This window comes from Ictidomys tridecemlineatus, chromosome 11 (genome assembly GCF_052094955.1).
Source record: "Ictidomys tridecemlineatus isolate mIctTri1 chromosome 11, mIctTri1.hap1, whole genome shotgun sequence".
NCBI classification, from domain to species: Eukaryota; Metazoa; Chordata; class Mammalia; order Rodentia; family Sciuridae; genus Ictidomys; species Ictidomys tridecemlineatus.
The window spans coordinates 26,114,124-26,142,119 of NC_135487.1; the positions used below are offsets into that span (position 1 = coordinate 26,114,124).

Here is a 27,996-nt window from a genome sequence, read left to right on the forward strand (position 1 = left end):
TCAGGTGAACTTATTTGTTAAAAATGTAAATCCCTGTGCACAAAGGGCAGTGTCCGGGCACCACACTGGGCACGTGGTTAGATGTCAGCACTGGACCCCGAGCTGAGTCATGGGAAACGGAGGGGGGGGGGTAGGCTGCAGGGTGCAGCAGGTGCGGTGGCCCACGCCCGCCCTGCGATGAATCATTAGCAACCACAGAGTCATTTCAGGGGCCACAGCACTGTTGTGCTGAGCACCTTGGGAGACGCGTCTAGCTACTCTCTCCACTTCACAGATGAGAAAACTGAGACCTGGGTGGAGTTAAGGACTTTCCCCAAGGAGCCAGACAGTGGTGTCACCAGGGCTTGGATTCAGGTCCACCTGCCACCTGAGCAGCTGCTGCTTCTGACCAAAACACTGTTCATGGCCCTGAGCCCACCAGCCCTCACTCCACAGGCCCCTGTCTTCCCTGACATGCCAGGATCAGAGGCGGCTGGTTGCTGCAGTCAAAGGGGACAGGTACACGTCCCTGCCTTCCGAGCTCCTTCCTAGGGGGAGGAGGGGGGCCACCTGGGAGGTGGCTGGCAAAGGCTGCAGCTCATGAGAAACAACAGGAGTCACTACCCAGAGCCCCACAGGGGCAGGCCAGTGCCCTGGAGATTGTGACTCACCGAGGCCACCCAGTGAGGTCGGCACTGCTACCACTGTTTTGCAGGGAGTGAAACTGAGGCACGGAGCCCACTGGGACTTACCCAGCATCAGGCAGCCAGGAGGTAACTGTGGGGAGTCAAACCCAACAGCTGGCAGCAGACTCCGTGCCTCGGAGCCCCAAGTTCAGGTGCTGGGAGGGGGCAGGGTGAGTGTCACTCCCTCAGGGAGGGGGAGCTCCGCTTCCTAGAGGAGGAAGGGCAATCTGCAAAGGCAATCCAGACAGGACCTGGTACACACAGGCCTGGAGGCTGCAGCACATGCAGGGGAAAGTTCCAGATGAGAACACAAGCACAGCTCTCGTGCTGTGTACCTACTGTGTGCCAGGCTGGGGACAAAGCACTTTCTGAGGCGTTTTCTCAGCTCCACAGTCATTTCTTTACTTCCCCGTTGAAGAAGGGCAGCCCTGCAGGGGGGGGGGCGTGGCCTGTCTGAGGATGGCAATAAACACCACGTGGGTACAGGGACGTTCCCTGCAAAACCGTTCCACTTTTCTGTATATTTAATTATTTTCACAATTAAATATTGGGGAAAAAGAACCACGTTTTTCCCCTGAAACAAGCCCAGACAAGGCACCCCCCACACACACACCCTGGCATATCTTTCTGGTAGTTTCACCTGGGGAAAAGGACACTGGGAAAAGGACAGGTCACAGGGGAGCGCCCAGCATGGCTCTGGGCCAGCGTGCTCTCACACCCCACCCCAGAGACGCAGCCCAGCCCACCTGGCTGGGCCTGAGCTCCAGCCCCTCCAGGTGGGAAAGGTCAGGAAATGCCGACCTGCTGCATTCTGAGAAATGCAGAGAGACGCCTGGTGGGTCAGGGCTCCCCCGGTCAGGGCCAGGAAGTCTCCACCACAGGATGGGAACGAGGAAGGAAGTCCTGCTGGCACCGACGCCTTCCTGGGTAGAAAGGAAGAGGCAGCTGCGACATGGTAAGTGAAGCTACAGGCTCTGAAGCCAGACCATCTGGGACCAAACGCAATCTTCACATGCGCCCTGTGGCCTTGGGCAGCATGGGCCTCAGTCTCCTCATCTGTAAAACGGAGAGGTACAGTCGCTCCCAGATGGCCCCGAGAGTTAACTAGTTCACGCTCGGCATATGGCGAGCACTCCACAGGGGTCCAGCTACTTTATTTGATTTGATTAAGGAAAACCACTGCCAAGTACTACACTTTATAGTGCCCGAGTGGAAATGAGCTGAGCACAAGGGCATGAGGCAGGACCCATGATCCTTATCTTCTGACCACATCGAGGAGGAGGGGAAACTGAGGCTGGGCAAGCTGCGTGTCCCACTGAGGGAGACGGGGGACCAGGCGCTGGCCCCCCTCAGCCGGGGCCCAGACTCCCTGTGGAGCTCTGCTCTGGCAGCCTCTCCAGCCTCAACTCCCAGGGGGCTGCCCAAAGCCAAATCTGCACACAAACCACCTTGAGGGAAAAGGACTTTTTCATTGTTTTTTTTTTTTTCCCTCCCATTTTCATTTTAAAAAAGAATCCATGGAACTGGGGCTGAAGTGGCAGTATGCATCTCCAGCTGGACTAGGGTGAGAGTGGGTGTGTGTGTGTGTGTGTGTGTATGTGTGTGTGTGAGAGAGAGAGAGAGAGAGTGAGTGTGTGTGTGTGTGTGTGTGTGTGTGTGTGTGTGTGGTCCATTCTTGCAGAGCCCGTAATACCAGAGTTCGGGGAAATGTCAGATTCTTGGAGAAGGAGATTTTAATTAGGTTAGAGTTGCCTCCAAAAAGTACTAAAATTAAATATGAATCCATAATGTATGGCATCATAGCTAATGGTATGCAAATAGGGCCGAGCCTGGCCCGGCTCAAGTAGGGACTTGGGCAATCTCAGTAATTGGGAAAAATGTCCCTTGGCCAGCAGCCACAGTCCTGAGGATGCTGCCGGAAGGAGCAGGGGCAGGGGTGCTGGGCTTGGCAAGGTGGCTAATGTCCCTTTAAGGGAAGAGGAGGCCAGCATGGGGACTGCAGAGCAGGGGAGGTCACCTGCTCACCTGCCAGCCTCCAGGGCGGCCCTGCTGTGTTCACAGGCTGCCCCAGGGGAGGCTGAGCTGCCTGGGGCTGCGAGCAGGGGGTCAGGGTGGCTGAAGTGCAGAAGGAAGAGACCCACAGCTGTGACCTTGGACAGGCTGCCAGCGCTGGGCCCCTCTGCTCTGCCCTGCAGTCTCCCAGCTATCTGGGGTCCGAGTGAGTCCTAAGTGTGTCATGGCTACAGAAATGGGCGTCTACTCTTTTTATTTTAATGTTTATTCTTGAAAAGAATAAATAAGAGGTGATGCCCACTGAGTGCCATCTAGGCACCAGATTTCTTCTCCCAGCGCTGGGGATACCGGGGGACAGTCAGGAAGTGGGGGATCCAGGATCCAAACTCAGTCTGGCTCAAGAACCTGCTCTCTTAGCAGCTCAGCTACCCTAGGTTAGAGGTGCTCCTGGGGGAAGGGCGCTATTCATAATCACGCAGGACACCCTCATAATAAGCAGGACAGCCCTGAAACCCCCAGCACCCAGTCCCCTAGCAGCCACCCCGTCTGACTGTCTGTGTGCTCTCAGGCAAAGCAAAGCACTTCACCTCCCCAGGAGTTGGTTTTCCCGTCTGTACCACATCTCTTCTGCTAATCCAAACATCTTCCAGAGTTTTCCAACTCCAAAGCACTACAATTGGATCAGACTGTCCAGTACTTCAGAAAAATGTCTGGGGCTGGAGTCAGACCATGTTTAAATCTCTGCTCTGAGACCCTGGGCCATCTGTTCGACCTCACAGAGCCTCCGTTTCCTCACCTGTAAAATGGGGGAGCTAAGAGTTCTTGCCTTGTAGCACTGTGGACAACCCCACGAGAGGATGGGATGAGCTCATGTCACCCACCACTCTGTGTCAGTCACTGTTCCAGGCACTCTGAACGGGCCGGCTCTGTTCCCCGTCACCCGCTAAAAGCAGGCAGCAGGGAGCGTCCCTCAATCCTCCACCTGTTTCATAATTACAGGATAGACACTTTTGGAGACCCATTTTATAGAGAGCAACTAACAGAGAGGCTAACTAAGAATGTGACCAAAGTCAGGTGACAGAATTCGAACTCAGGGCCTGGGCTCATACCATCACACCCTGAGGGTTCCTCCAACACAGGGGAGCTCAGCAGAGCAGGTGTGTTTTATAAGCGCTCAATAAAGACTACCGTCATGTACACGGGGTAGAAAGCTCATCTCCAACCCCGATTGTTGGGTGAGGATTCAGTAAGATCTCACATGAAAAGCCGTCAGGATGGAGCAGGGCTCCAAACTCATTAACACACAGGGGGAAGGGAGCAGGGGGAAGGAGGGAGGACAGACAGACACACCAAATTTAAAGGAAGACACAGGCCTATACTGGTTCCCCCAGGCCCGGTGGCTGGCCCCGTAACTGGTGACCACTTCCCCAGCAGGGCTGCTAATGCAGGGACCGGCATCCCTAAGGAGCATATCCAGTGGCAGCGGGCAGGGTGCCTGTGGGCCCTGGAAAGCCGAAGTGCTCTCCAAGGCCTGGGCAGACGGATCAGCTCTCCTCCACCCAGTCCCCATGGCCCTAGGCCAGAGAGTCCTGCTCCCGGTCCCAGAAATCTCAAGAATCCTATTTAAGCAGGTGCTGGCTGTAGCAGCCACCCCCAACCCCGGGAGGGGTACACGGAGGAGAAAAATGGGATGGCGACCACGGCACCAAGGTGTTGGAGAGGGAAGAAGCGTAAACGCCCTTCCTTTGTGTGGGAATGAGTGCCGGGGGCCCTGCCTATTGAGTTTTCATCAAAGTAATTTATTGATCAATACAGTGAACATGGCTAGTTCAGCGATTTCGTAAAAAATAACCATGTGCTGGATGCGAGGAGCACTTTGCAGGGTGGTGACTCGCAGGGCCAGGCAGGATCGCCGTGCTTTATGGCCTTCTGGGAACCAGGCCCTGGCAGTTACATCTCTGTGGCTTTATCTTCATGACACCAAAACATTTGGATGGAGGGGAAAAAAGATGGGCCAATCTTCCAGATGTTTTGTCTACCTGGCAGCAAATATCAAGACATTTCCTGTGCAAGGTCACCGTGAGGATGAACCCGAGACCGCAGGAGGCTGGGAAGGCCTGGGGAGTGTTAAGAAGCAACCTGGCCCAGAGGCCAAGGCCAGGGCACAGGGAGTTTTGCATTTACTAAGCACCTACTGTTTACCAGGCCCTGAGCTCAGCATTTTGACAGTCACCACATTTTCCTGTATTTTCAGGAAAAATGAGGCTGGCGTTGTGCTCCCAAGGTCACAGAGCAAATAAAAGGCAAAGGGATGATTCCCATCCAGAGCCATCTTGTCGGCTTTCGGATTCAGCTTTTATAGTCAGACTTAGAATAAGCAACAGGACCTCGCCGGGCCTCAGTTTCTTCACGTGCAAACTGGGGATCTTGGGTCCTGACCTGCCCACCATGCTAAATGCTGGGGGGTAGGGACCAAGACAGCCATGTGAACATCCTCTGTAAACTGAAGAGGATTCCACTACTGCAGACAGTGGTTTCCCTTCCCAGAGCCCCCCAAAGCCTTCGGTGGAGCTGCTCTCATGACTGAGAGCACCAAAGCCCAGACCCAGGCATGAGCAAACACGTGTTGGATAATTTATCAGTGTCTGAACCAGATGGCCCGTGTCCCGTCCTCCAAACAGCTGGGTGCTCCGATGAGTGTGTATGCTCTCTCCAGATGTGTGAGCCACCCGCAGGTACAAACTGGCCTGCTTCATGGAGGGAACCAATCAAAACCTGGGCCTCCCCACCTGCCCTAGGAATGAGCAGGTACCGTGAGGCCCCCTGGTTCATTCATCCGGAAGCTGGAGCTGACCAGGAGACGGCCGTCCCTCTGGAAGCAAAGCCCCTTCCCTGCTCCTCAGCTGTCCTGCTGGCCACCTCATGTCTATACCAAGCACATACTTGGGACCAGCTTTGGGGAGGCCCCTGGTGGGGAGGGGCCTCAGTCATGAGAGCAGCTCCACCGAAGGCCGAGGAGGGTAAGCCCCAGGCCTGAGAGGCCCAGAGACGTCCACCGCCTCAGGGGGAGGAGAGCCCACCTGCGAGCAGAGCAGGGCTCAGGAGAACCGCCTCCCCGGCCTGGCAGGAGGCCACAGCCCATCGGCTTGCACACCAGGCCCGCCTCAGACATTTGGGCAGTCTTCTTGACCCGGCAGAGCCCTGCCCACCTCCAGGCCTCACACACAGCTCCCTCCATCTGGAATATTCCCCCAGCATTCTCCACAAGATAGGATCCTGCCATTCTTCAGGCCTCCGCTAAATGCCACCTCCTCAGAGGCTCTCAAACTACAGCGTGGCCTTCCAGCTACTTTCTGCGTTTGCTGAGATTCACCTCTATGTACTGTACTGTTGGTCATGGGGAGCAACGGGGTCCCAGGGCTTATCTCTTTGATCATCACTCTATACCCAGCACCCGGTACTACTGTGCCTGGCACATAGTAGGTGTTCAACCAATATCTATTGAAGTAAAGAGAGAAGGGAGGGAGAGAGAGGGAGAAAGAGGAGGGGACAGAAGGAAGGGAAAGAAACCAGGCAGGATGACCAGCCCCCAGAGCCAGCAAAGGCAGGTGTGCTCCCCGTGGGGCCCCTTCTCTGCAGACCTGAGACGTCGCTTCCCGTGTGAACGGGGCAAGGAGATCTTTCCCCACATATCCCAGGTAGGTGAACTGGCTGCTCCAGGAAAACACCCCCGGGTGACCGGCCGAGCCCTATTCTGTGCAGGTGGCCAGATGACCAGCCATCAGCATTTTACAAGTGGCGCTCATCTGAGGGAGACAGAACACACAGTGGCCTCTGTGCTGGGAAGCTGGGGACAGGCAGGGAGGCCAGAAACACAGGTAGGGATCAGAGTGAGGTGATCCCAGGTGGCCTCGGGACGTCTGAAATGCCATTTTGACTATGAGGGTGATTCAAGCCCCAGGAGGCATTGGAAAGTCAGGTCATCCCAGTACCAAACCCATTTGCCTCCCTTCCCTGTTCCTGAGAGTGAGTGCATACTCACTCTCTCTCTCTAGCGCTCTCTCTCTCTCTCTCTCTCTCTCCCCCCCCCCTTCTGTTTCTGGGTGTCTCTTTCTCAATCACAGGCTCCCCTCTCTGGCTCCTTTTCTCCCTCTCAGTGTGACTGCATCTACACCGTCCCATTCCAGGGTCAAAAAAACTGTCTAGACATCTTCCAAGTCACCAAGCAAAGACACTCCAAAGCCCAGGAAATTCCCATCCGGATTCTACAGAACCGTAGTTTCAGAAATCAGAAAAAAAAAGATTGCTATTTTAAAAAACCACTTAGATTTTCTCTAATTACTTCAAGATGTCCCCGAGTGAAATGGCCAAGGACCAGGGCTCTGAGGCTTGGCTTCCAGGTGGGAAGCATGGCCCTGTGGCCTGCTGGCTGCTCAACCACAGGGCAAGTCCTTGAATCTCTCAGGGACACGATTTCAGCACCGGGGTGGGGGCAGGGGTGTCGCCTCCTGGGGCGGAGAGTAGAAAGGAATGGTTACACAGCAGAGCCCCGACGCCTGCCCGGCAGACGGAGCCCAGGAAGCGCTGGCCAGACTCCCTGGTTCCACTCAAGCTCCTTTTTGCGGCTGCTGTTGTTTGGTTTCAGTGCTGGCCTGTCCCCTGGCTTGTGGTAATGAGGAAAGAGAGTTCTGTCCACTGTGGGTGGGAGCGAAAGGAGAAGCCACGTCTCCCTGGGGACCGTGTGCTACAGTAGAGACCCTGGGGGACAGGTGGCAGAGGGTCACCCTTGTCTGGGTGGGCTCCTCTCAACTGTGGGACCGCAGTCCCCCCAGAATAAGGGCCCTGCCTCCCGCCGTGTCAGAACGTGTCACTTCAAGCTGGGAAAGGAGCACGGGACCTGGGGGAGGTGGCCTGTCTCCTGGTCCTCTCCTCGGCTGGTTCTAAGTTCCCGGGAGGTGGACACATTATATCCCCTGGGTGCTGAGAAGGAGGAGGGCCACCTAGACACTTCCCCAAGAAGCTGAGCTTCTGAACTCTCCAGACAGGGTCACTTCCAGGGACCCAGACCCCTCAGATCCCACGGTGGAGCAGGGTCTGAGCTCAACCCAGAGTTGTGGGCCCCTAACCCTCCCAGGTGGTGCCAGCAGGCCACTCCCTCCATGTCCCTGCTGTGACCTTCCTCAAACATGAGCCAAGGGCACACCACCTCCAGCCAGGGACTTGCTTCTAGGTCCAGAAATTCCAGGTGTCTAGAATCCCAAACTGGAGGCTTTTTGGAGTCTTGGGATCCCCGAGTTTAGATTTGGAGGATGACCCGTCTTCCCAAAGCGTAACCCAGCAGGTAGGAAGGCAGAGCCAGCCCCAAATGACAGGACAGTGAGAACCCCTACTTGATCCAGGCCTCAATCCCCCTGCACAGGAAGTTGGAGGTTCCACAAAGAAATCATCTCCCAGGATGATCCCAGCGCCACCTGGCTCCAAGGGGCGGGTGACATAATCTCAGGATCTGGGCGAGGCAGGATTTGCAGACACTGTTCCAGGCTGGAGAGCCAGGGCTTTGACTGTTGATAAATCTTTCTTCTGCAGCCACCTCCTGACCATATCCTCAGGGGACTTTGACACCAGGTGGCCCATGTTCTCCATAGGTGCCTACAACCTGGCCAGAGCAAGGGTACCCGCAGGCTGTGCCCACCTGAGCTGAGGGGAAAGGCCTCTGCCTCCCCCACCGTTGTCCCCGGGCTCCAGCTCACATGGAAGACAGTGGTTGTTGCAAAACCTCCTCCTCGGCAGCCCAAGAGGGGAGCCACGGGAAAGGGCGCGTGTTTTGGGGTCTACTATCCAGGCCCAATTAGTTGCTGGGACTGGGCTGGAGTGATGGCCCTGCGGCCACGGCAGACGCTGCAGGAGTGAACAAGGACAGAGGCCGTTCTAGGGCCCCTGCTGAGCTCTGATGCCTGTACCACGTCCTCCTGCCTCAAAGCCACGGCGACAGGAGGGGGACTCACAGCAGCTCTTCTGCAGGGCTCGTGATAACTCTGGGTAATGCCGCCCCAGAGAGCCGCCACAGCAGCCCACAGTCAGCTAGGTGAGGAACCCAGGCAGGAAGAGCCAGGGGCATCCTGAACGTGCCGCCGCCCACCTCCAGGGTGGACGCTTCCCACCTGGCTCACTCCCTCTGGGACTCTGGAATTCAACTGGTCTCTCCAGGTCCTTGTCAACTCCCTACCCTGGGCTTCGCTGGGGCAGCCCGTGGGAATACCTGGGAAACATGGTAGAGCCAGGCGGGCTGGCGTTCCAGTCTTGGGGGCACCTGGACAAGTCATCTTATTGCCTGGGTACCTTCACCTAAGGCTCAGATTTCTCACCTGGGAGGTGGCAATACCTGCACTCACCTAGCATGACTGCAAGGGGTGAGACAGAAAAGGCCTCAGTGAACAAAAGCTACTGTGATCAAACTGGGAAGAAGACCAGATTCCCGCCTTGGGAGCCTCTTGTCCACAGGGGGTTCAGGACTCAGGCCTACCACAGCCAATAAGAAACAGTGAAGCAGGACCAGTCAGGGAAAACAACTGAGATGAAGAGTCCCCTTAGTCTTTCCTTCGCTTCCCCCTAGTAGTATAAACTGGAACACAAAACCCTTCCCTTTCCCCTCTGAACTCTATGGAAAAATAACCACACAAGCAGAATAGTGAACAGCCCGGGCATGGGGAAGACTCTAAGGAGGGGTGGAGACTGGGGCATGTGAGAATGTGCTAAGAGAAGCTGGAAACCCAAGAGTATATGCAAAAGCCCCAATTTGCTGGGTGTTGGCTGACTCGGCTTTAAAAACAAAAACAAAAACAAAAAAAAACAACTTTCTCGACTTAAAATTAAATTGATGCACAGTTGAGAAGTAGAATTCTCATAGAGAAATCTCTGAATTCCAAGCAGAGGGGTTTGTCTTCGAGAGAGTAAACCATCAAAAGGTGATGTGTTGTTTTATTTTTAATAGAAATATATTTTTTAAACAAAAGGAAAGCAGCCCGAGGCAAGCACAGGAGGTCCGCAGACTCAGAGACTCTGAGCTCCAGGGCCTGATGGGGAGGAGCAGGGCAGGAGGTGGCTGCAGCACAGAGACTGCTCCACCCAGGGCCAGGGGAGGGCTCCCGGGAGGTCCAGGGAGGTCCTGAACCACTGCCTGATATCTCAAAGAAGCTTCCTGGAGGCAGGAAGGAGAAGTTAAGCAGGAGGCCAAAGAGGGCAGGACTTTCCAAGCAGGATCCGGAATGCAAAAGCCCAGAGGTGCCCAGGGCAGTGGTGCACACCTGTAATCCCAGGTTTGGGGAGGCTGAGGCAGGAGGATCCTGAGTTCAAAGCCAGCCTCAGAAAAATTGAGGTGCTAAGCAATTCAGGGAGACCCTGTCTCTAAATAAAATAAAAAATAGGGCTGGGGATGTGGCTCAGTGGTCAAGTGCCCCTGAGTTCAATCCCCAGTACTCCCATGCAAAAAAAAAAAAAAAAACCACAACACACACACAAACCCAGAGGTAGAAAAAGCCAGACCTCCACGGGATCGCTGAAGGCTGCTAGTGAGGCAAGCAATGCGGTCCCCACTGCCTGTGCCAAATCCTAAAAGATCAAGGTCCAGTAGCACCACCCCTCCAAAGAGGGGCATGGGGTCATCCTAGAAATAGTGGCAACAGCCGGGAAATGGTGCCTAAGGAGTCCAGAGCATGCAGATGCATCGGATGTGGGGTTCAGGCAGGAGAAGGAAGGGACAGGGGCCTGGGGTGTGGGAAGGGAAACAAGAGCCCCTGGGCAGCAGGGAGCCAGGAAGAGCCCTTTCTTAAGCTGGTTTCTGAACCCAGCCAACTCACCCAATTTTCTGCCATGTGAACAGACTCAACAGGTCCTTCCTGAGCAGCTGCCAGTGTGATCTGTGTTTGCATCCCATTATTTAACACAGCAACAGCAACAAGTATCAAAACATCACATTGCACCCCATGAGCACGTAACATATGCAATTATTATCTCTCAACTTAAAAAACTAAAATTTAAATAAATAAGTGAAATCACGATGCCTCAAAAAAATTAAAACAATAATGCAGCTGCTGTTGGTGACAATAACAGCAACATCCTAATATCAGGAAACAGCCGTACAATGCTCTCTGTCCCCATCATCCCAAGCTCTCGGCTCCCTCCTCTATAATGTGGGACAGTCTTGGATTTGCCGTAAGTCCTGAGTGGCTGAATGTCCAAAAGATGCCTTGGCACAGGGTCTGGCACATGGTGAACCCTAAATGGGTCACTGCTGTTGTTTTCACTGATACAGTAACATTGCGTCAGCAGATGAGGCTGGAAGTTTAACCCTAACCCCAGAGCCACTTCCTCGGGGTGGCCTTTCTTGATGTCACTCGGCAGCCTTCACTTCCCCCACACCAGGCCCTGGTACCTGTCTTTCCTGCCAGACCCTAAACTCCATGAGGGAAGGCCTCGTGTCTGTCCCGCTCACCCTCGAAGCCCCAGCACCTGGCACAGGGTTGGCCCAGGAAAGACGCCCTGAGCACAGAACCACCGTGATGAGTGGGCCAAGCTCCAGCTCCACGTGACCTTGGACCTTCTGTCGGTTTCCGATACCAGTTTCTGCCTCTGCAAAAGGAAGTTGCCAGCCTCAGAGAGAGAGAGATGCACATTCAATGGGACCCAGCATTTGGTAAGTTTGCCCATTCGCCATCCAACACGTTGACGGTCCCCTCTAGAGCGGGCTGCAGCCGCCAGCTTCCTTGCTGACCAGCAGGATGAGCTGTGATGCAGGAGCCTGGGCCGGGCGTGTTCCCTGCAACCAGCACACCACGCGGAGCTTGGCCTTCGCGGGGTTTGCATAACCCAAGCAGACGCAGCCCTGGCCTTCTCGGGGAACTCAGAAACCTAGCTGTTTACAACGTCTCCAGCCGCACAGTTGGGCATGCCTGGAATTCCAGAGTGAGCGGCATCCAGGGCTCCTCGAAGCTTCTGGCCAAGCTTGAACGGCTCCCCAACAGGAAGCCCGCCGCCCTCTGAGGCATCTTACTGAATCTTCAAATCATAAATGTGAAAGAGCTGGGACTGAACCAAAATCTGCCTTCTTGGGCCATCGCCCCAAATCTATAAGGGCCGCGAGGCCAGGTTTGTTCGCTCCCCCCCACGGCAGTCCTTGGAGATGCAGAGATGGCCACTCCTGACTCCGTGTCTCCACGTTCCTGACTCTGAGCATCCTTCTGGCCCTCAGTGTCCAAACCTGTGCAGTGGGGACAGCACTCCCTGCACCTCGTTCCTCTGCAGGTATGGGGACTGAGGAGGACAGAGCAGGGGCATTTGTATTGACGGAGGAAGGGGAAGAAGAGCCCAGCCCGTCCTCACCGCAGGCCTCCAATCCAGGCTCCAGGAGCAAAGCAGCTCAAGGGAGAAGCCTCCTTGTGCGCCATGAATCAGGCTCAAAGACTGTCTGCCCTCCCCGGGCTCAGGGGGAGATTGATGCCTGAGCTGACGGATCGCTCCAATGTATTAGGTAGATAAAGAAATTGATTATTTCATAAATCATTGTCTCCATGAAAAAAAACCCAATTTTTTAAAAAAAGAAAATATTATAAATCTGCCCAAGCCCTTGTGAGTGAAAGTGTAGCCATTCCAATTTAATTGTCTGAGAGCCTCTTTGCTACAGATCTGAAAAGAAAAGCTCCTAAAGCGAAGGACTCCCAAGCTAGAGCTTCCCACCCTCCGGCAATGGCCACGGCGTGTCATGAAGGAGACGGATTTGCATCGCAGCAGGAAGAATCTGAGTGAGCTCGGAAGAAGAACTTTCTCAAAAAAGGAGACGGAATCATGTCTCTTGGAGACTTAGAAATCGGATACTAACCTTTGTCTCTACTTCTTCCTCCTTACTCCCACGTGCATGATCGGGTTCAAGTCTGCCGAGAAGGGATTGGGGAAGACGAGCCCTACTGGGGGTTGAGGATGGGGGTGACAGCCACTGGTAAAGAACCCTTGCAGAAGGACTTGAGTGACTGAGGGATGGAGAAGGTGCAGGGGCAGGTGGGAGGCAGGAGCGACAGGTGGGAGGAAAAGAGGTGGCTTCCCTATTGTATCAACCAGGTGACTTTCTGTTCTTCTCTTCGCCTCTGGGAGCCCCATCTCTCCCCCCAGAGACACAGGGAAACGAGGAAGAGCCGAGGGCAGGGCTCTGGTCTGAACAGCGCAGCCTGAATGTGCAGGGATCACGTTTGTCACTGAAGGTGGCCCCTCCCAAGGTACCCGGATGCCATCTGGCCCCTCCTCCAGCCCCTGCACTCCCGGCCCCCATGCTCTGCGGTCCACAGAGCCGGCGCCGTCTGGTGAACCAATGAGTCAGCCCACAATCCACGTGGAAAAAAAACAGGAAATAAACACAAAATTACAAACAGCATAAAAATAGCCGCTTTTCCCAAACAGATTCCTCTAATTCTCTGAATCTCAAGAAAAGCAGCCCAAAGCCCCCAGTCTCCTCATGCTAACATATCCCAGGCCAGGGCCCCTGGCGGAGTCTTGACTTTGTACATCCTGTAGCCCATTCTCCCCTGACCATTCTGGATCTTTCTACCTGCTGCAGGACTCCAAGATGCCATCATCTTACCTCCTAAATCCCTGGGACCCATCTGCCTAAAAAGCTCACTCCTTGTTCAGAGGTGAACGCCAATTCCTCTGCCCATCATTCGGATGCTCCTTGCAGTCCCTGGCCCTCTGGTTTCTTGCCCAGGTGTCTCCTGGCAGCCCTCCATCTCCCAGAGATGGGCAGAAGTCACGGCGGAAACTTCCGGCCTAGGAGAGGTCCTTGCAAAGGCCCACCCCGTCCAAGGCTTCCAGACACATCCAGGTGGTGCAGCACCTGGAGCTGAGGCTCTTTGGGGAATGCCACAAAGCTGTGACACATTTATTTCCCATCACCTGAGCAAGGAGTAATTTTATTTATTAGCAGAAAATACGGCTCTATTATAGGCATGCAGGGCTCCCTGGCTCGGGAAATAATAACACAGAAAATACTTTAAAGAAATCACATTCAGCAGGATAAAAATACCTTCCAGAAGCCTCCTTACCAAACGCAACGTGAAAGATGATGCTGACAACCTCGGCGAAGACGCCTGGCATCAGGTGTGATATCTGACAATGGAATGCTCACTCGTTTTGTCATCTGCTACTGCTCCCTAGCAGACAAGCCTTACAAGGCACCGAAGATTTAAGAACAATTTATGTGGAAGGGTGGGAGGGCGGAGAAAAGGAGAAAATTCTATCCATTAACTTCATCATCTTCTACCAAGCGTCGCTCGGGCGACAGTTCCTCCGCGCCTACTGGGTGCCTCCTAAAGATCACAGTCCAGTGGGTGGCTGCCAGAGCCTTGGGAGGCTAGCTTTTGGAAAAAGAACGCCTGTGTAGCAAGACCCTACAAGGACCACATCACCTCTTCTAGAAAGAGGAGTCAGCATGCAGATGCTGCTGGGCCACCCCAAGCCCGGCCGCTCTCCGTGGTGCTGAACGGAGAGGTTAAGGGTGACCCTTTATCTCCCCGCCTCCCAGGGAACTCACCGCACGTTATCTGTGAGTTTTGTAAACACATACAAATGCAATTTGTATTCCCTCTTTTTGTGGAAAGACGTTCCGCGGGTGTTTGTCCACACTGGAACAGTCTAGTCTACTTGGTTGTCTTAAGACGGCAAATTTAAAGCTTCAAAGCAGCGCACATGTACGGGCCTTTGTGTGTCTCTGTAACAGGTGAGTCTTTCTTAGTAGACTGAGGTCCAGTCTATTAAGACAAAAACATAGGTTTTTGTCTGTTTCTTTTTTTGCCCACAACTCACCAAGGATCATGGCACTCCTCATTTTCCCTTTTTTGTCCTCCATATCCTGCTTGTGCTCAGAAAGACTGGAGGGCAGTACGGCTGTGCTTGCCCTGTCTGGGGTGCCTCAGCTGGCATCCGGTTCCTGCATGGACTCAGGGCATCGAGCACCGTGATCTTGCCTGCCTTCCTCCAGCACCAGAAGATGGCCTGGATTCCCCAGGAAGACACCACACTCTGCTTCTCTTTCAGGAAGCCATGGATTCCATCTCCCTGCTCCAGCCTCCCCCGGCCCTCCGTCCTCATGGACCAGCCATAACTCAGCAAAACCTGAGAGTTCACCCATATTTTATTTACTGATTCAATGTTACGAGACAAGTAAAATAGGCGGCTGTCACCTCTATTAAACTGGGCAGGAAAAATGGCCATGAAGTTCACAGGCTCTTTCTGCTCACGCAGTGTCATCTGATTCCCAGGAGGGGAGCGAGAATGGGGGAGGGCCTGGCCCGGGGAGGGGGGAGAGTCCTGTCCTGATGTGTTCAGAAGAGGAAGCTCAGGTCTCCACCGTAAGCCTCCCTCACCCTCGCTCACAGCCACCCTGCACAGGAGGCCGATCAGCCCAGTCACTCAGGGTTGGGGACCGGCACTCAAGTCCTCACTGTTCCCATTGATCCAAAGGGAAGTCGCTGTACTCATTCATGAGGCTTGGGATAAAGAATAGTTGTTGAGCCCCAACTTGCAAACTTCCATCTGGACACCTCTCACAGGCACGCGCGCACACACACACACGTGTGCACACTCCTCAGAACCGGTGCGGATGACCCGTATACTCCCAGAGTTAAATGGCTCAGGTCGACGGTCCACACAGCCTGGATCTCCAGGATGACGGGCGACACCTCCACTTCACGCCAAGGCTGTCGTGTAGACGGGTTGTCAACACATCCTAGCAGGATCTGGCGATGTGACGAAAACAGGAAAAAAGAGACCTGATCGATGGCGGGCAGCAGGGCGAGTGGCAGGGCGACACTCCGCCTGACAGCTGTCCTGAGTGATCAGCCTATTAAGGATGAGACAGCAGAAGTCTTCTTCCTTGGTGGAGCTCCCAGAGGGAGCAGCAGGGATGCTGAGGGGCACGTGGGAAGGGGAGGTGACTTCAGAACAGGCAGGAGGAAGACCGCGATCGCCTCCCTGTTTCCTCTTGACGTAGGCAGCTGTGACTCCCAAGGAGACCCACGTGGTGTGAGCCAGGCCGCGGATGGAGAGCCAACCCCAGGCCTGGGAAAGAAGGGTTCATTCCCCCAGACGGCCCAGCTCTGCCCAACAGTCTGGAAGGGAGGGGTCTTGGCACAGAAGTTGCCCACCTGGCAAGTCCCAGGAGGGTGCCACGGACACCGTCATCATCCACCGCGGAAGCCCAGGTAGCGGCAAGTTCACGGGATCCTCATCCACAGAACGGAACAAGTGTGGAGCTGAATGACAGGGCAGTGGGTGGACTTGCGTTAGAGGATGATGGTCATCGATGCATCCGTCTATCCAGCGATACCCACTAATCACCCCTGATGGGCGGCAGGCGACGCTGGGGAAGTGGTGGCCGGGCCAGCCGAGGCCTGCACTCTCACGTGGCCCATCTCTAAGGTGACCAAGGGTATCAGCACAGCGAGGGCTAGAGCCAGGGACACTCAGGGGGCCGTGGGGCTCGGAGGGGGCGTGGAGGACAGAAAGGCTTCCTGGAGGAGAGGACACGTTTGCTGAGACCTCAGCATGAGGACAGCTGACCAGGAAGAAGAACAGGGTAGAGCGTGAGGCCAGGAGGGACGGTGCCGAGTCCAGGGATGGAGAGCACGCCATCCTGAGGCCCCAGGCATGAGAGGACCACGGTGCCGTGCAGCTGGCTGAGGGGCAAGACCGAGCATCCAACACCCCTCGATCAATCCACAACGGGGACAGCGTCACTTTCTGTCTGATGTGTTTATGACAGAGCTGAAGCAGAGGAGACACGTCTACCCCAAGCCTAGAATGGCACAAAGCATGCCCAACCAAATGGGGAGCCCCCCAAACTCCCCTGCTCAGAACCTGGTTCCCAGATCCAGCCACACCACTCACCCTGGCTCCTGCAGACCCCAGGAGGGAAGCAATGGGGAGAGAAGAAAGTGCCACTCCTGCCTTCATTCCCAGGACAGAGCAAGGGGGACAATAGGCTTTGGTCGTCCTGAAATAACGAACAAGAACAACTGCCTAGAGACTCAATGGATAAATGGCAGGTCCTGCCTTTAGGCTCAAAAGATCAACTACCAACCAGAGGATGAGAGAAGTTTCGGATCAGTGGTGATGTCCATGGAAAAGACCTCATGACCTCAGGAGACCACCAGCTCAGTATAAATCAATAGAATAAAATGGTGACAAAGGGCCTGAAATAATCTGGGGTTGTAGAACTAGAGACCAAAAGTCGAGATCTGAGGAGGTGATGATCTCACTGGTTTCGATGAATAAGCGGTATCACGGCCGGTTCTCAACACCATGCTGGCGGCACTGGGCATCGTTAGTACAAAAAGATGTCTTCACATTTCTGCAAGGCTACAGGGCAGGCCCATAACCCAGCCAGAATAAGGGAGCCGTGTGATCACAAGAGTAAGAATAACAGGTAGCATTTATGGAGTGTCTGCCATTATCCTATTCCAAGCTTTCTATCGGCACCAACTCATGCAGTCCTTACACAACCACCCGAGGCAGGTGCTGTCATCATTATTACGTTGAGACATTAGATAGTTTGCCCAAGATTGTAAGATGGGGAGTGGCGGAGGCAGTCTTCAGCGCCAGGCTGTTGGATTCCAGAGCCTGTGAGCTCACCCACAAGGCTAGGTTGCTAAAATGTTCTGAGGTCGTCCTGACTACCAGACAGGTTCATGCCCACAGTAACCCCATGAGTGAAGTCGGCCATTGTCCCCATTTTTCAGGTGAGGAAAATCTAGGCTTAGAGAAGTCCAGTGGTTTATCCAAATGTACACAGCCTGGAGGGAAAGCGTGAGAGTCCAGGCCTAAGCAGGTGGATCCTGGAACCTGCCATCTCAACACCCAAGTTATAGTGCCTTCTTGGAACAGCAGGTGACAGACTCCAGCTTTTTAAGGGAAAATCCACCACCAAAATGGGGATGCATCGGCACGTTTACTATAAAGAAAGAGCAGGGCCACACAGGGGTGAGCTTCCTGTCACAGGTAGGTACCTGCCTCTCTGTAGCCTCCACTGACCTGCGTGATGGTACCATCTGAGAAACCCATTTAAAATGCAAATTTTTAGGCCTCACTCCCGGACCCACTGGATCACAAGCCCTAGGGATGGGTTCTAGCAATCTCCGTTGGAAAGAGCCCTCCAGGTGATTCTGAGGCATGCTCCTGTTGGAGATCCAGAGGCCTAGAATGACCCCTGGGGTTCTTTGCAGCCTGGATGCTGTGATTCTTCACCATAGACAGGAAATGTGATGCCTGGAGCCCTGGGAAGTCCTTGGCTCCCCGCTCCTGCTTTTCCGCCCAATTGGGCAGCTTTTTGGAATAGCATATTTCAGTTCTGCAAAGCAGATGCAGGAAGGCTTTGCAGACATCTCCCTCGTTCCCATATTTAAAGAGCCCTGCAGTTGTTCAGAGAACTCTATAAACCCCCTTCTATCAGCAGCCTGTCTGCATCAGTCCCTTTAATAGTGCAAGACTTAATTGTCTCCTATGGATTGGAACTCTCTCCATACAAACCACAATCTCAGCTCTTCCTCGCTCCTTTTCCCCCCTTCTGCCTTCTTTAACCACCATCCAGCGTGGCACCAAAGGGTCTGGAGTGGAAACCCGCCACTCCTCCCAGATCTCATTCCATCTCATTATCTCCGAACTGTCTGATCACCATGGGGACTCTCTCCTCCCCCGTTTTTGCCCCGGGGCCTCATTACCCAGTGTCTCCCAGGAGAGCCCGCCATGTCCGTTCCCTGGAGCCCAGCCTCTAGCCGCAGACCCTCTCGGGTCACGGGGCTGGCCTGCTCAGGAAACCAGACGGAACTCCAGATCCAAGAAGGGACGGTCGGTCAGGATTCCCCAGACCAACCCCTCAAGAGCAGCCCATTGCCAGGGTCTTCCCAGCTCTGAACACTCATAATGTGCATTTCAGGGAAAACACTGCAAATGTGGGAATGAACCAGCCCCTCCCCTGGCTTCAGAGCATCCTGGGAAGGGTGACTCTCCCCTTCCAATGTCTGGCACAGCTGCTGAATCCACCCATTCTGCTCCTGGGCACATGGGTATGTGAGCCATGAGCCAATGCCACCCAGTGAGCTGCACGGAGTCCCGGGCGCCAGGGCTGGCACAAAGCAGAGAGCACATGAGATGCAGATGCTTAGGGCGCGGAGACTGCAGGCAGAGACGCAGCCTCCACCTTGGGGAGCTCTGCTTTTTCTCCTAACGTGTATTAAACGTCAGGTTCTGTACAAAGAGCCGTCTATACTTGAGCTCCTTTAATCCTCGCGATAGCTCTAGGAACAGACGAGACAGATACTCTAAAGTTTAACCAAACAAAAATTTTTGCAGGTCAAAAACAGCAGAGTATGATTCCACCCAACATTGAGACTCGTATCTCACAGAGGAAAGGAAGGCTCAGAGGCAAGTGACTGGCCCAAGGTCACACCGCAGATGCATGTGACTCACACCAAGGCAGACCCCACTGCATTTCGTCATACCCAAGGCCGTTACACGGAGGTGCCCAGAAAGAAACAAAAATCTCATGTACACTCAGACGTGACAAGAGAGATGCATTCCAATTTCTATGTCAAGACACCAAGGGGGGGGAACAAAACTCCCTCTTAGAACCCATGACATATATTGTTTGACTCTTTCTGCCTCTTGGTAGAGGTGGGGAGCCATGGCACCCTTGGGCAGCACCATGTCTAAACGTGGCGTGCTGCACAAAGGTGCCATGCAAGCCCCGATCCACCCCCCGCCTAACCACAGCCACCTCGAAGGCACAGCACACAAGACTTAAAGGTCAAGGAGGCAAGGGGAGGGGACCTAGGACACCGTGGGCTCTGTGGATGGTGGCTGTGGAATGTGGAGAAAGGGAAAGAAAAGCAAAATCAGAATGATTTATTGTCCTCAAATCCGGTCCTGCAGCCCTCATCCAGTCTCATCTCCTCAAATCTCTCCCGGCCAGAGCTCGGTCTCTGGGGCCCCGCAGAGCAGAAGGAAGCTCGACTCCTAGAGCAGAAGCAGAGCTGGGCAGGGCCAGGATATAAGGAGGTGCACAGGGTCACCACCATATAAGAGTCTCCTAAAATCCTGCCCTGTGCTGGCCGCACAGCAGGCTCCAGGATCAAGAAGAAATGCTTATCTTGGCACCACGTTTAGGCTTCTTTGAAAAGGCATCAGATCTGTGTGACCCCAGGAGGCAGGTGGTACTGCTCCCATTGGACCGCCAGGGAAATGAGGGTCCTAGAAAATGACGGGTCCCTCTGATCATGCCAATCCCAAATCTGCTCCCACTGTAGGGACGGAGCAGTTCCGTCTCCCCACCTGCGGAACAGCTCTGACCCTGGCCGCCACCATCTACCCCAGGTTCCCCTTGTCTTCGGGAGAAAGGGATGGAGAAGGGCTTTTGCTCTTGCAGAGGTGGCCTGGGTAAGGGTGAATTGGGCAGGCTGCTGCACCGAGGTCCCCTTACTGAATGAACCATGGTACCTGTGGGACAATGCCAGGGTCCAGGCCCAGTGTCAGCAGGCCTCAGGCCTCACCCTCACACACTTCCCACCAGCCTCAATCCCTGGCCAGCCAGGCTCAGTTTAGAAGGGAAGATGTCACTCTTTCTTAAAAATAGAATGACCAGCCGGGTGCAGTGGCCCACACCTGTAATCCCAGGGACTTGGGAGGCCAGGCCAGAGGATCCCAAGTTCAAAGCCAGCCTCGGCAACTTAGCAAGGCCCTAAGCAACCTAGAGAAACCCTGGCTCAGAAAATAAAAGGGCTGGGAATGTGGCTCAGTGGTTCAGCACCCTTGGGTTCAATCCTTGGCATCAAACAAACAAACAAAAAAAGGTAGAATGACCATAAAACTGATCAGCCTAGAAAGGGTGCTGGAGAGGAGAGGGGACTGGTCAGGGAAGGAAAGTGAAGGTGAGGGAGGGAGGGAAGAACAAAGGAAACTCACTCACCAGCTCCCTTCTTTCACCAGGTCATGGATGAATGGAAAGGATGAAGGGTGGGGGAGCCACAAACACAGCCCTGGGTTTCAGAGCTTTGACAAAGCCTATGAGGACAGCCTGGAAGCTCCCAGGGACCTCAGAGCACAGGGATTTCTGTGGGTGGACTGGCCCCATGCAAGGGAGAATCCAGCCTTTATTTAGGTCTTGGATTAAATTTAGGACTTCTGGGCAGAGTCCAGAAGCCAGGCTCAGGTAGGGGGCAGGAAGTGTGTGTGTGTGTGTGTGTGTGTGTGTGTGTGTGTGTGCACGCGCGTGTGCATGTGTGTGTGTGTGTGTCAGCAGGAAGGGTGGGAACACCATCCGTGCCTTTCCCCTGGAAGGAACAAACCTGCCCCGTGGCCAGCCCGACCCTGTAAGCTGGCATTCATGGGGTTAAACGTGACCGAGCCCAGCCCAGAGAGATCAGGCCCACAACCTGAACTGTGGGAACAGGCGAGCTGCCCCTAGCCCCTTTATAAATTGTTGCTTTCCGGCTTCCAGACTACCGAGCCACCAGGCTAACAGCACCAGATCTGGAGTCAAGCAGAGCACACGGTTCTTGTCCTGCTTCCACCACTTACTGGCCAGGTGATCTTGGAAAAAGTCAGTTCCCCAAGCTTAGTTTCCTCATCTGCAAGAAGCAGATCAGCAGTAGGCAGACTCCTAAGAGGTTGAGAAAAATGCTGCATTTCCTGGGCACTAACTCTTCACCCCCACAACTAGTCATTGTTTGAAAAGCACTTAGCACACACGGTGCCAGGCAGCTAATAAACGCTCAATAAATTGGGGCCACGGTACTGTTGTTGTTTCATTATTTGGATTTTGCTCCCGACCCAGGTGGGGCCCCAGGCAGGAGACTCGAAGGCCCTGTGAGCACAGAAACACTGCCCTCTGCTGCTGCTGCTGAGGAATCAGCACCTGGCACAAGAGGGAGGACAGGAAACAAGCCCAAGGTCCAGGTGCCAGTCCCAGGGGCATCAGCTGTGTTTCCACACTGGGACCAGGACTTCAGCACATCCACCCCAGAGCTCTGGCCCCTCCATCTCAGCCTCGAGAGGACAGGGCAGGGCCTGCTGGGTGCTAGCCCCAGGGAAGGGCCCTGCTCCTGGAGCATTTAATCCTCCACGTTGCCAGGCAGGGACTGGGGGATTCCTGGGTCCTCTGTGCTGCCCAGCAGAAAAAAGCACCCGCTCTCAGTTCCCTCTGAAGGGTCCTGATGGAGCAGGGGCCACAGCTGCAGGAGGAAGAGGAAGGGCAGCTGACTATGACAGGATGGAGGAGGCCTGGCCTCAACGGGTCAGAGACACAGTCCCAGATGCTGATCCCCCACAGATCTCCCCCAAAAGACTGTCCAATCTGCCTGCAGTCTCCCCTGCAGGAGACGTGCACCTCCCACGAGAGCAGGAGTTGTTCGCCTGCCCACAAGAGTATCTGTGCCCCCTCCCAAAGGAAAGGGGTCTGCGTCCAAAGGCTGGGACACAGACTGGCTGTAGGAACGTAGGGACTAAGAAGGAGGCCCACAGGCCCTATGCAGGATCCTAAAAGCATTCCTGGAGGGTGAGGAATGAAGAGCAGCCCTCCTAGCCCTTTCCACACAGCACAGCAGGCTGGACTTCTGCACCCAGCTCATCACGGCCAGCTGTAAGGATACAGGTGACCTTGGAAAAGCTGAGTCCGGCCAGGGTGTCCGGCTCACCCTGTATAAAGCACCTCTAGAAACCCTAGGTCATCCTGACGTCAAAAGGCAGTTTCACGCAATGCCAGGGCAGCAGCAAGAGGAAATTAACCTCCAGCTGGTGGAGGCGGCCAGCCGGGCTGACAGGAGCAGCTGGGCTGCAAAGTGGAGACAGAAATTCCTCAAGTTGATGCTTCCGAAGGCCCCTCGGGCCACTCCCAGGTCTTGTCTGAAGCTATTTACTTCCAGGGGGGAAAACCCTATTGATCTTCATTCAGCGGCTGTCTGCTCCCACACGGAGGCCACATTTCAGCATATCACTAGTCACCGAGAAATTTCTCATTGTTTTACACGCAGTGGCTCCCGAACTCAAGAGACAAACGCTGGGGATGATCTGAGTGCACCGATCAGAGGAGTTGCAGACGGGGTTAGTTTGAGAACTCTGAAGGAGGGGACCTTACTCCCCTGGGACCACCTGCTGTTGTCTGCACATTCAGGAAGCTCAGGACCATGCAGTTACCTCTACTCTGTAGATGCTCTGAGAGCCCAGAGCTGGGCCAGCCCTTCCTCCCCTCCCCCATACACATACACCTGCTTTATGTCTCTGCAGTCATTTGGCTTTGAACTTCCCCACTGGCTGGCTGGAGATCACAGCCATCCATCCAAGTTCCTCATCACACAGAAGGCTGGCCAGGCTTCCCCAGCTGCCGTCAACATTGCCTGGTCCCCTCTGCAAATTCTAGGCTGACCCTCAATCCTACAGTAATCTTAGGGGAGATCTAACCATGAAACCTACAACGGCAGAGTTCCCACCAGCCTGTGCTCAAGGGAACTCGGAACCCATAGAATATGCCAACCATGAAGGCCAACCAAATTGTTTAGATGCGGAAACTGAGGATCAAGGTGGGAAGGAGGGTGTGATTTAAGCAAAGCGGTCCAACAAACCAGCAGCAGACAGAGCCAGGGCTCCTGCCTCCAAGCCCAGCGCCCCTTCCTCTTTAGCTTCTAGGTCATGAAACCTGGAAATCCAGGTCCCCACAGGAGGTCAGTGAAAGCCCATTCGGCTGAAAGGACCCTGAATTAAACCGCTTTCTATAAGTTAAGACCAGGATTCATCCAAACAATAATAACGATGATAATAATAATAAAATGCTGAACAATTTGCTTTGCAAACCTTCAATGAGCAACACTTGGTAATCACACACAGAATACATCTTCCACATATTCATATAAAATAATCAATGATCATTTTTTCCACAGACTACAATCCAATTACTCTCTCTCCCTCGCTCTCTCTCTCACTCTCCTTTGTTACTTGCAAACCATCCAAGCAATCAATGCCTTGACCTCTCCCTCTGATAGACACAATTACAAAAAGACAGAGCAATGCAATTCATCTATTCAAGACGGATTGTTTGAACACTCTGTCACACTGCTGAGCCATCCATCTCCTTGTCTAAGAGGAAATTTCAGCCCCCAAAAGAGGCACAAAGAGAGGGGGCGGGTACACTGCGCCCCAGCCCAGAGAGCCCATATTGCACCTGCAGGTAAACCCTCTCTGGGCCCGTGCTCAGCGAGGCCTGGCTGCTGGAGAAGGATTCAGCTCCAAGCTCAGCCAGTGCCTGCACCAGGCTTGGGAACCAGAAGCACCCAGCATACTCCAGAGCCCAATATCCGGGACCTCAATCCCTGCAGCCCAGCCAGAGCCCTCAGATCCCAGGGGTGGGAGGAATGGGAAAATGGAGATGGCACTGGCCCAGCCAAGGCGGTGTGTTTGGGTTTCAGCATGAAAAATTTCCTCTCTCTCTCTCTCTCTCTCTCTCTCCCTGCACCACATCCACTGTAGCTTTCTGGCTCCAGCTGGAGTTCAAGCACAGGCTCAGAAGGTCAGAAGCTCAGCCCCCAGTCTGCTCCAGAGAAACCCAGAGGCCTCAGAGCCTTCCCATCCTCCACCCGACCTGGCTCAGCTCCAGTGGTCACGTTTGGCAACCGCACAGCACCCCGGTCCCTGGGCTGGGAATCAAATGGGGCAGGGCTCTTGGATATAAATGGCCTGGGCCGACACGCTAATTAATCCTGGGGCTTAATACGAAGAAGATTAGAGGAGAGGAGGGCTCTGCCATCCTCTAATTGCATTATTACATGCTGAACCCAAGAAAGGGCGGGCAGGTTTGAAGATGGGCTTCTCATGGTGGCGGGGAACCCCCAGACCTATTCAATTTCACAGTGAGAAGGGGCAAGGCAGGGCACATCATTCTGCCCCCATTGGGCTGCCCTCACCTGCTTCTGTCTCTCTAGGTCTCCAAAGACTTCCATCCCTGAGGGTGGGCTGCAAGTACATCTATCCCACCCCAGTAGAGGGAAGAGTGGGACCATGCAAGAGGGTCCTGCAAACCATGGGATGGATATATCACATCCTCAGGGGCTCCCCTTTTTTCTCCCAAGGATACCCTATCATGAAGGACCCACAAAAAAATAGAGGGATGCCTTCTTCTGGTCCATGGTTAATGGGCTGCCTGCCCCTGGAATGGTGATGACTTGGGTGCTGGGCAGGCAAAAGTATGGAGACAGAAGACATTCGGCTTGCCAGGAAGCAGCCTGGACTGCAAAGGGTTAAGCCTGACCATGAGGGCTGTCCCCAGAGTCCCCACCAGTGCCTGGCCTTCTCTGCCTCTCTGGGTGTCTGCCTGTCAGGGTCCCAAGCAAGGACTGAAAGACAGCTTGGGCAGAGCTGAGGCACTGTGCTCTACCCGCATCCAGATGTCGAGTTCAAAGGGTCTAGCTCCTGGGAGACCGCCAGGGAGGAGACAGATCCTCTGAGGTTTTTGACCTCCTACTAGGAAAACCTCAAGTACGGAAACCAAGCCCGACATTGGTTCCCTGCATCCCCTTCGCGCGGCTGACAGCCCAAAGTCGGTGCCTGGAGAAACGCCATAGAGGAGGAAGGTGGCCTTGGCTGGACAGAGTTCTGCCCACCTTGTGCCAGACGCTGGCGGTGGCTCCTCGGGAACCCAGGCGGCCCAGGTTTCCAGCCTGGCGGCCCTGAGCCCATGGTGACGAGGTTCCCCCGTGGCACGGCCGGGCCCAATCCTGGGGTCGGCTGGCCTGGGACACGCACGGCCCCACCGCACAGCCCAGAGCGCTGCCCGCAAGGTGCCTTGGGCGGCCACAACAAAGTTAAAAGCCCGAGCAAGAGTCTCTGGCGAAAAGAGACGCGGAGAAGCCCAAGCCCCAGAAAGCCGCGCGCAGACCCACCAGCCGCCGCCAGCTGCGGAGGGATTTCGGCTAACTTTAACAACCACTCGCAGCCCTCGCTCGCCTTCCCGGTTGCGCTGGGCGGCCTCCGTCGCTCCCTTCCCCCCCACCTTCGTTGCCCCCGGCAGAAAAAGGCCTGGGTCTCCAGGGACAGCCCGGAGTGTCTGGCGGGAGACTGCTCCTCCCTGCCCCACACCACAGCGCTGAATGGGGGCCACCGAAGCCGAGAGCGGCCACTGGGCGAGGAAACCCGCTTCCCTCGTCATGCGAATCCGTACCCTGCGCCCCGGCCGCGGCTGCTCGAGCTGTGCCCGAGGTGGGGGCGAGGGGCCCGCGGGGAGCGGCAAAGGGAGAGGAGAGAAGTTGGCGCCTTCCCCAGGGCTCCTACTACTCGGAGAAGCCGAGTCCCAGAACTCGGTCTGCGGCCAGTCATGCTGGCAGTCGCCGCAAAATTCGCCCGGGTCTCGGGCTGGGACTGGAACCGTTCGCCACACTCCACCAGGTCTGACCTCCCAGGAGCGCGCCAAGGGCCCCTCGCCCGCCGCGGCCCGGCTGCCTCCTCCCAAATAAGTAAGGCCCGTGGCCCGGCTTTGGAACTTTGTCCTCACCATGACAAGCTCCTGGTGGTTACCCGGTCCCGCCAACCCGGAGAGAGGTTGGAAAAATCTCTAGAGATCACGTTCAGAGGCCCCCATTCCCGCCCCCGCCCGGGCGCACAGAGACCCCCGGCTCCAGGGAGCCCTTACCGATCCGGATGACGTGGGGCATCCCGCGCGAGTCTGGGATCCAGAAGGCGCACACGAGGAGCCCGGCCCAGTATTCCCAAACCAGACTCCGGAGGCGCCGCCAGGGAGCGGTCATCGTTGGGCGCCGCCAAGCGTGCCCGGGGCGCGGCCGTGGCGGGCTCCCTGGGGCGGCAGCTCTAGGCGCGGGCGCGCAGCAGCCCCCGAGGCGCCGCCTGGCCCAGCCGCCCGGCTCCCGAGTGCCGCTGCGAGTGGGGGGCGCCCCGCGGCGCTGCGCACATCTTACTGGGGGGCCGCCCCGCCGGCGCCCGCCCCGCCTGGCTGCCGCCCACGGGCTGCCCGCGAGCGAGGCTCCTGGGCTCCGCCCGGGCTCTGCTCGGACTCGGCTCCGGCTCCGGCTCGCGTCGGCTCGGCTCCCGCGCGGGCTCCCACCTGCCCCGGCTGCCGGGCGCTGGCGGGCGGGCTGCACGCGTCTCGGGCCGCTCCTCCTCCAGCCGCCGCCGATGCTATCGCCCGGGCTCGCACAAAGCCCCGGAGTGGAGTTGCACGCGCGCACACACTCCCTCCCAGCCCCCTCCCCCGCGCCCTGCCTCCCGCCTCCCGCGCCGCCCGCCGCCCGCGCTCCCTCCGCGCACTCCCCCGCGCACACACTTCACATTCACACTCGCCGAGGCACACACTCGCGCGCTCACACCTGCGGAGGGGGCGGGGAACGGGACCCTGGACCCGGTTTGGGGGGCCGCCGGGAGGACGAGGACTCTCCTCGATTCCCAGACGTCCCCATCCGCCCTACCGCCCCCAGTCCCTTCAACTGCGAGGGCACAGAGCCCGGGGAGCCAGGCGTGGAGCGCGAGAGCTGGCACCACGAGCTGGGAGACGGCGGCAGCCCAGCGGCCCGACCAGCTGGAGGAGACGCGCCCGCCGGGAGCAGCGAGACCGGGAGCCCGCCGTCTGCGGAGTCTCGCCTTTCAGCTCCCACGCGGCCCGCGCTGGCTGGACGGCGGTGGCCAGAGAGTGACCCGAGAACGATTTCCTTCCCTGGCCCTGTCCCTGGTGGAAGCAGGGTTGGGCCTGGGGGCTGGGGATTGGGGGTATAGAATTCAAAGAGAATTGTCCGCGCTGAGCCAGAGGAGCTGCGGAAGGGGTGAGAGACCCGGTCAGCCCCTCTGCGTGGAAGGCAGGACTGGCCCACGCACCGCCGCTACAGGGCTGCGGAGGAAGACTGCTAAACCCCTGGATGTAGAGTTGGAGCCCACTGCTTTTCAGCCCTCTTCCCCAACTCTGCGAGAGGGGCTGGTGCCCCCTCCCCGAATCCTACTGAGAAACAATAAGGAGAAACTGTAATTTTCCGCGGGACGGAGCAGGACCCGCGGGGGAGCAAGCTGAAAGGGTTAAAAAGAAATGTTGTTTATTAGCAATAATAAATTTTTTTTTTCAAGTGGCGCTGGGTATCGAGGGAAGAGAAGGGCTGCGGAGCGAAGCTGGAGCAGGAGGCTGCGAATTACGCAGTTAGGCGAGTTTAATGACCTTTTTGACAGAGACAAAGCGGTGCCGATACAGTAGATAAATAAACAGATCTGTCACCGAGCAGCGGCTAGGCTGTGTGTGAATTTA

At 55.7% G+C, this 27,996-nt stretch overlaps 1 protein-coding gene across 2 annotated transcripts in view; it reads right to left on the reverse strand.

The window, feature by feature from the left end:
- The window catches only part of Grik3 (glutamate ionotropic receptor kainate type subunit 3), a 211,705-nt gene extending 184,788 nt beyond the window's left edge, over positions 1 to 26,917 (reverse strand). For both annotated transcript variants that reach the window (XM_005317826.5, XM_040288387.2), the window contains exon 1: positions 26,386 to 26,917. In XM_005317826.5, the coding sequence (XP_005317883.1) occupies positions 26,386 to 26,500 (115 nt within the window). In that variant the 5' untranslated portion in view covers positions 26,501 to 26,917. The remainder of the gene's footprint in view (positions 1 to 26,385) is intronic.
- Positions 26,918 to 27,996: the final 1,079 nt, after the last annotated feature.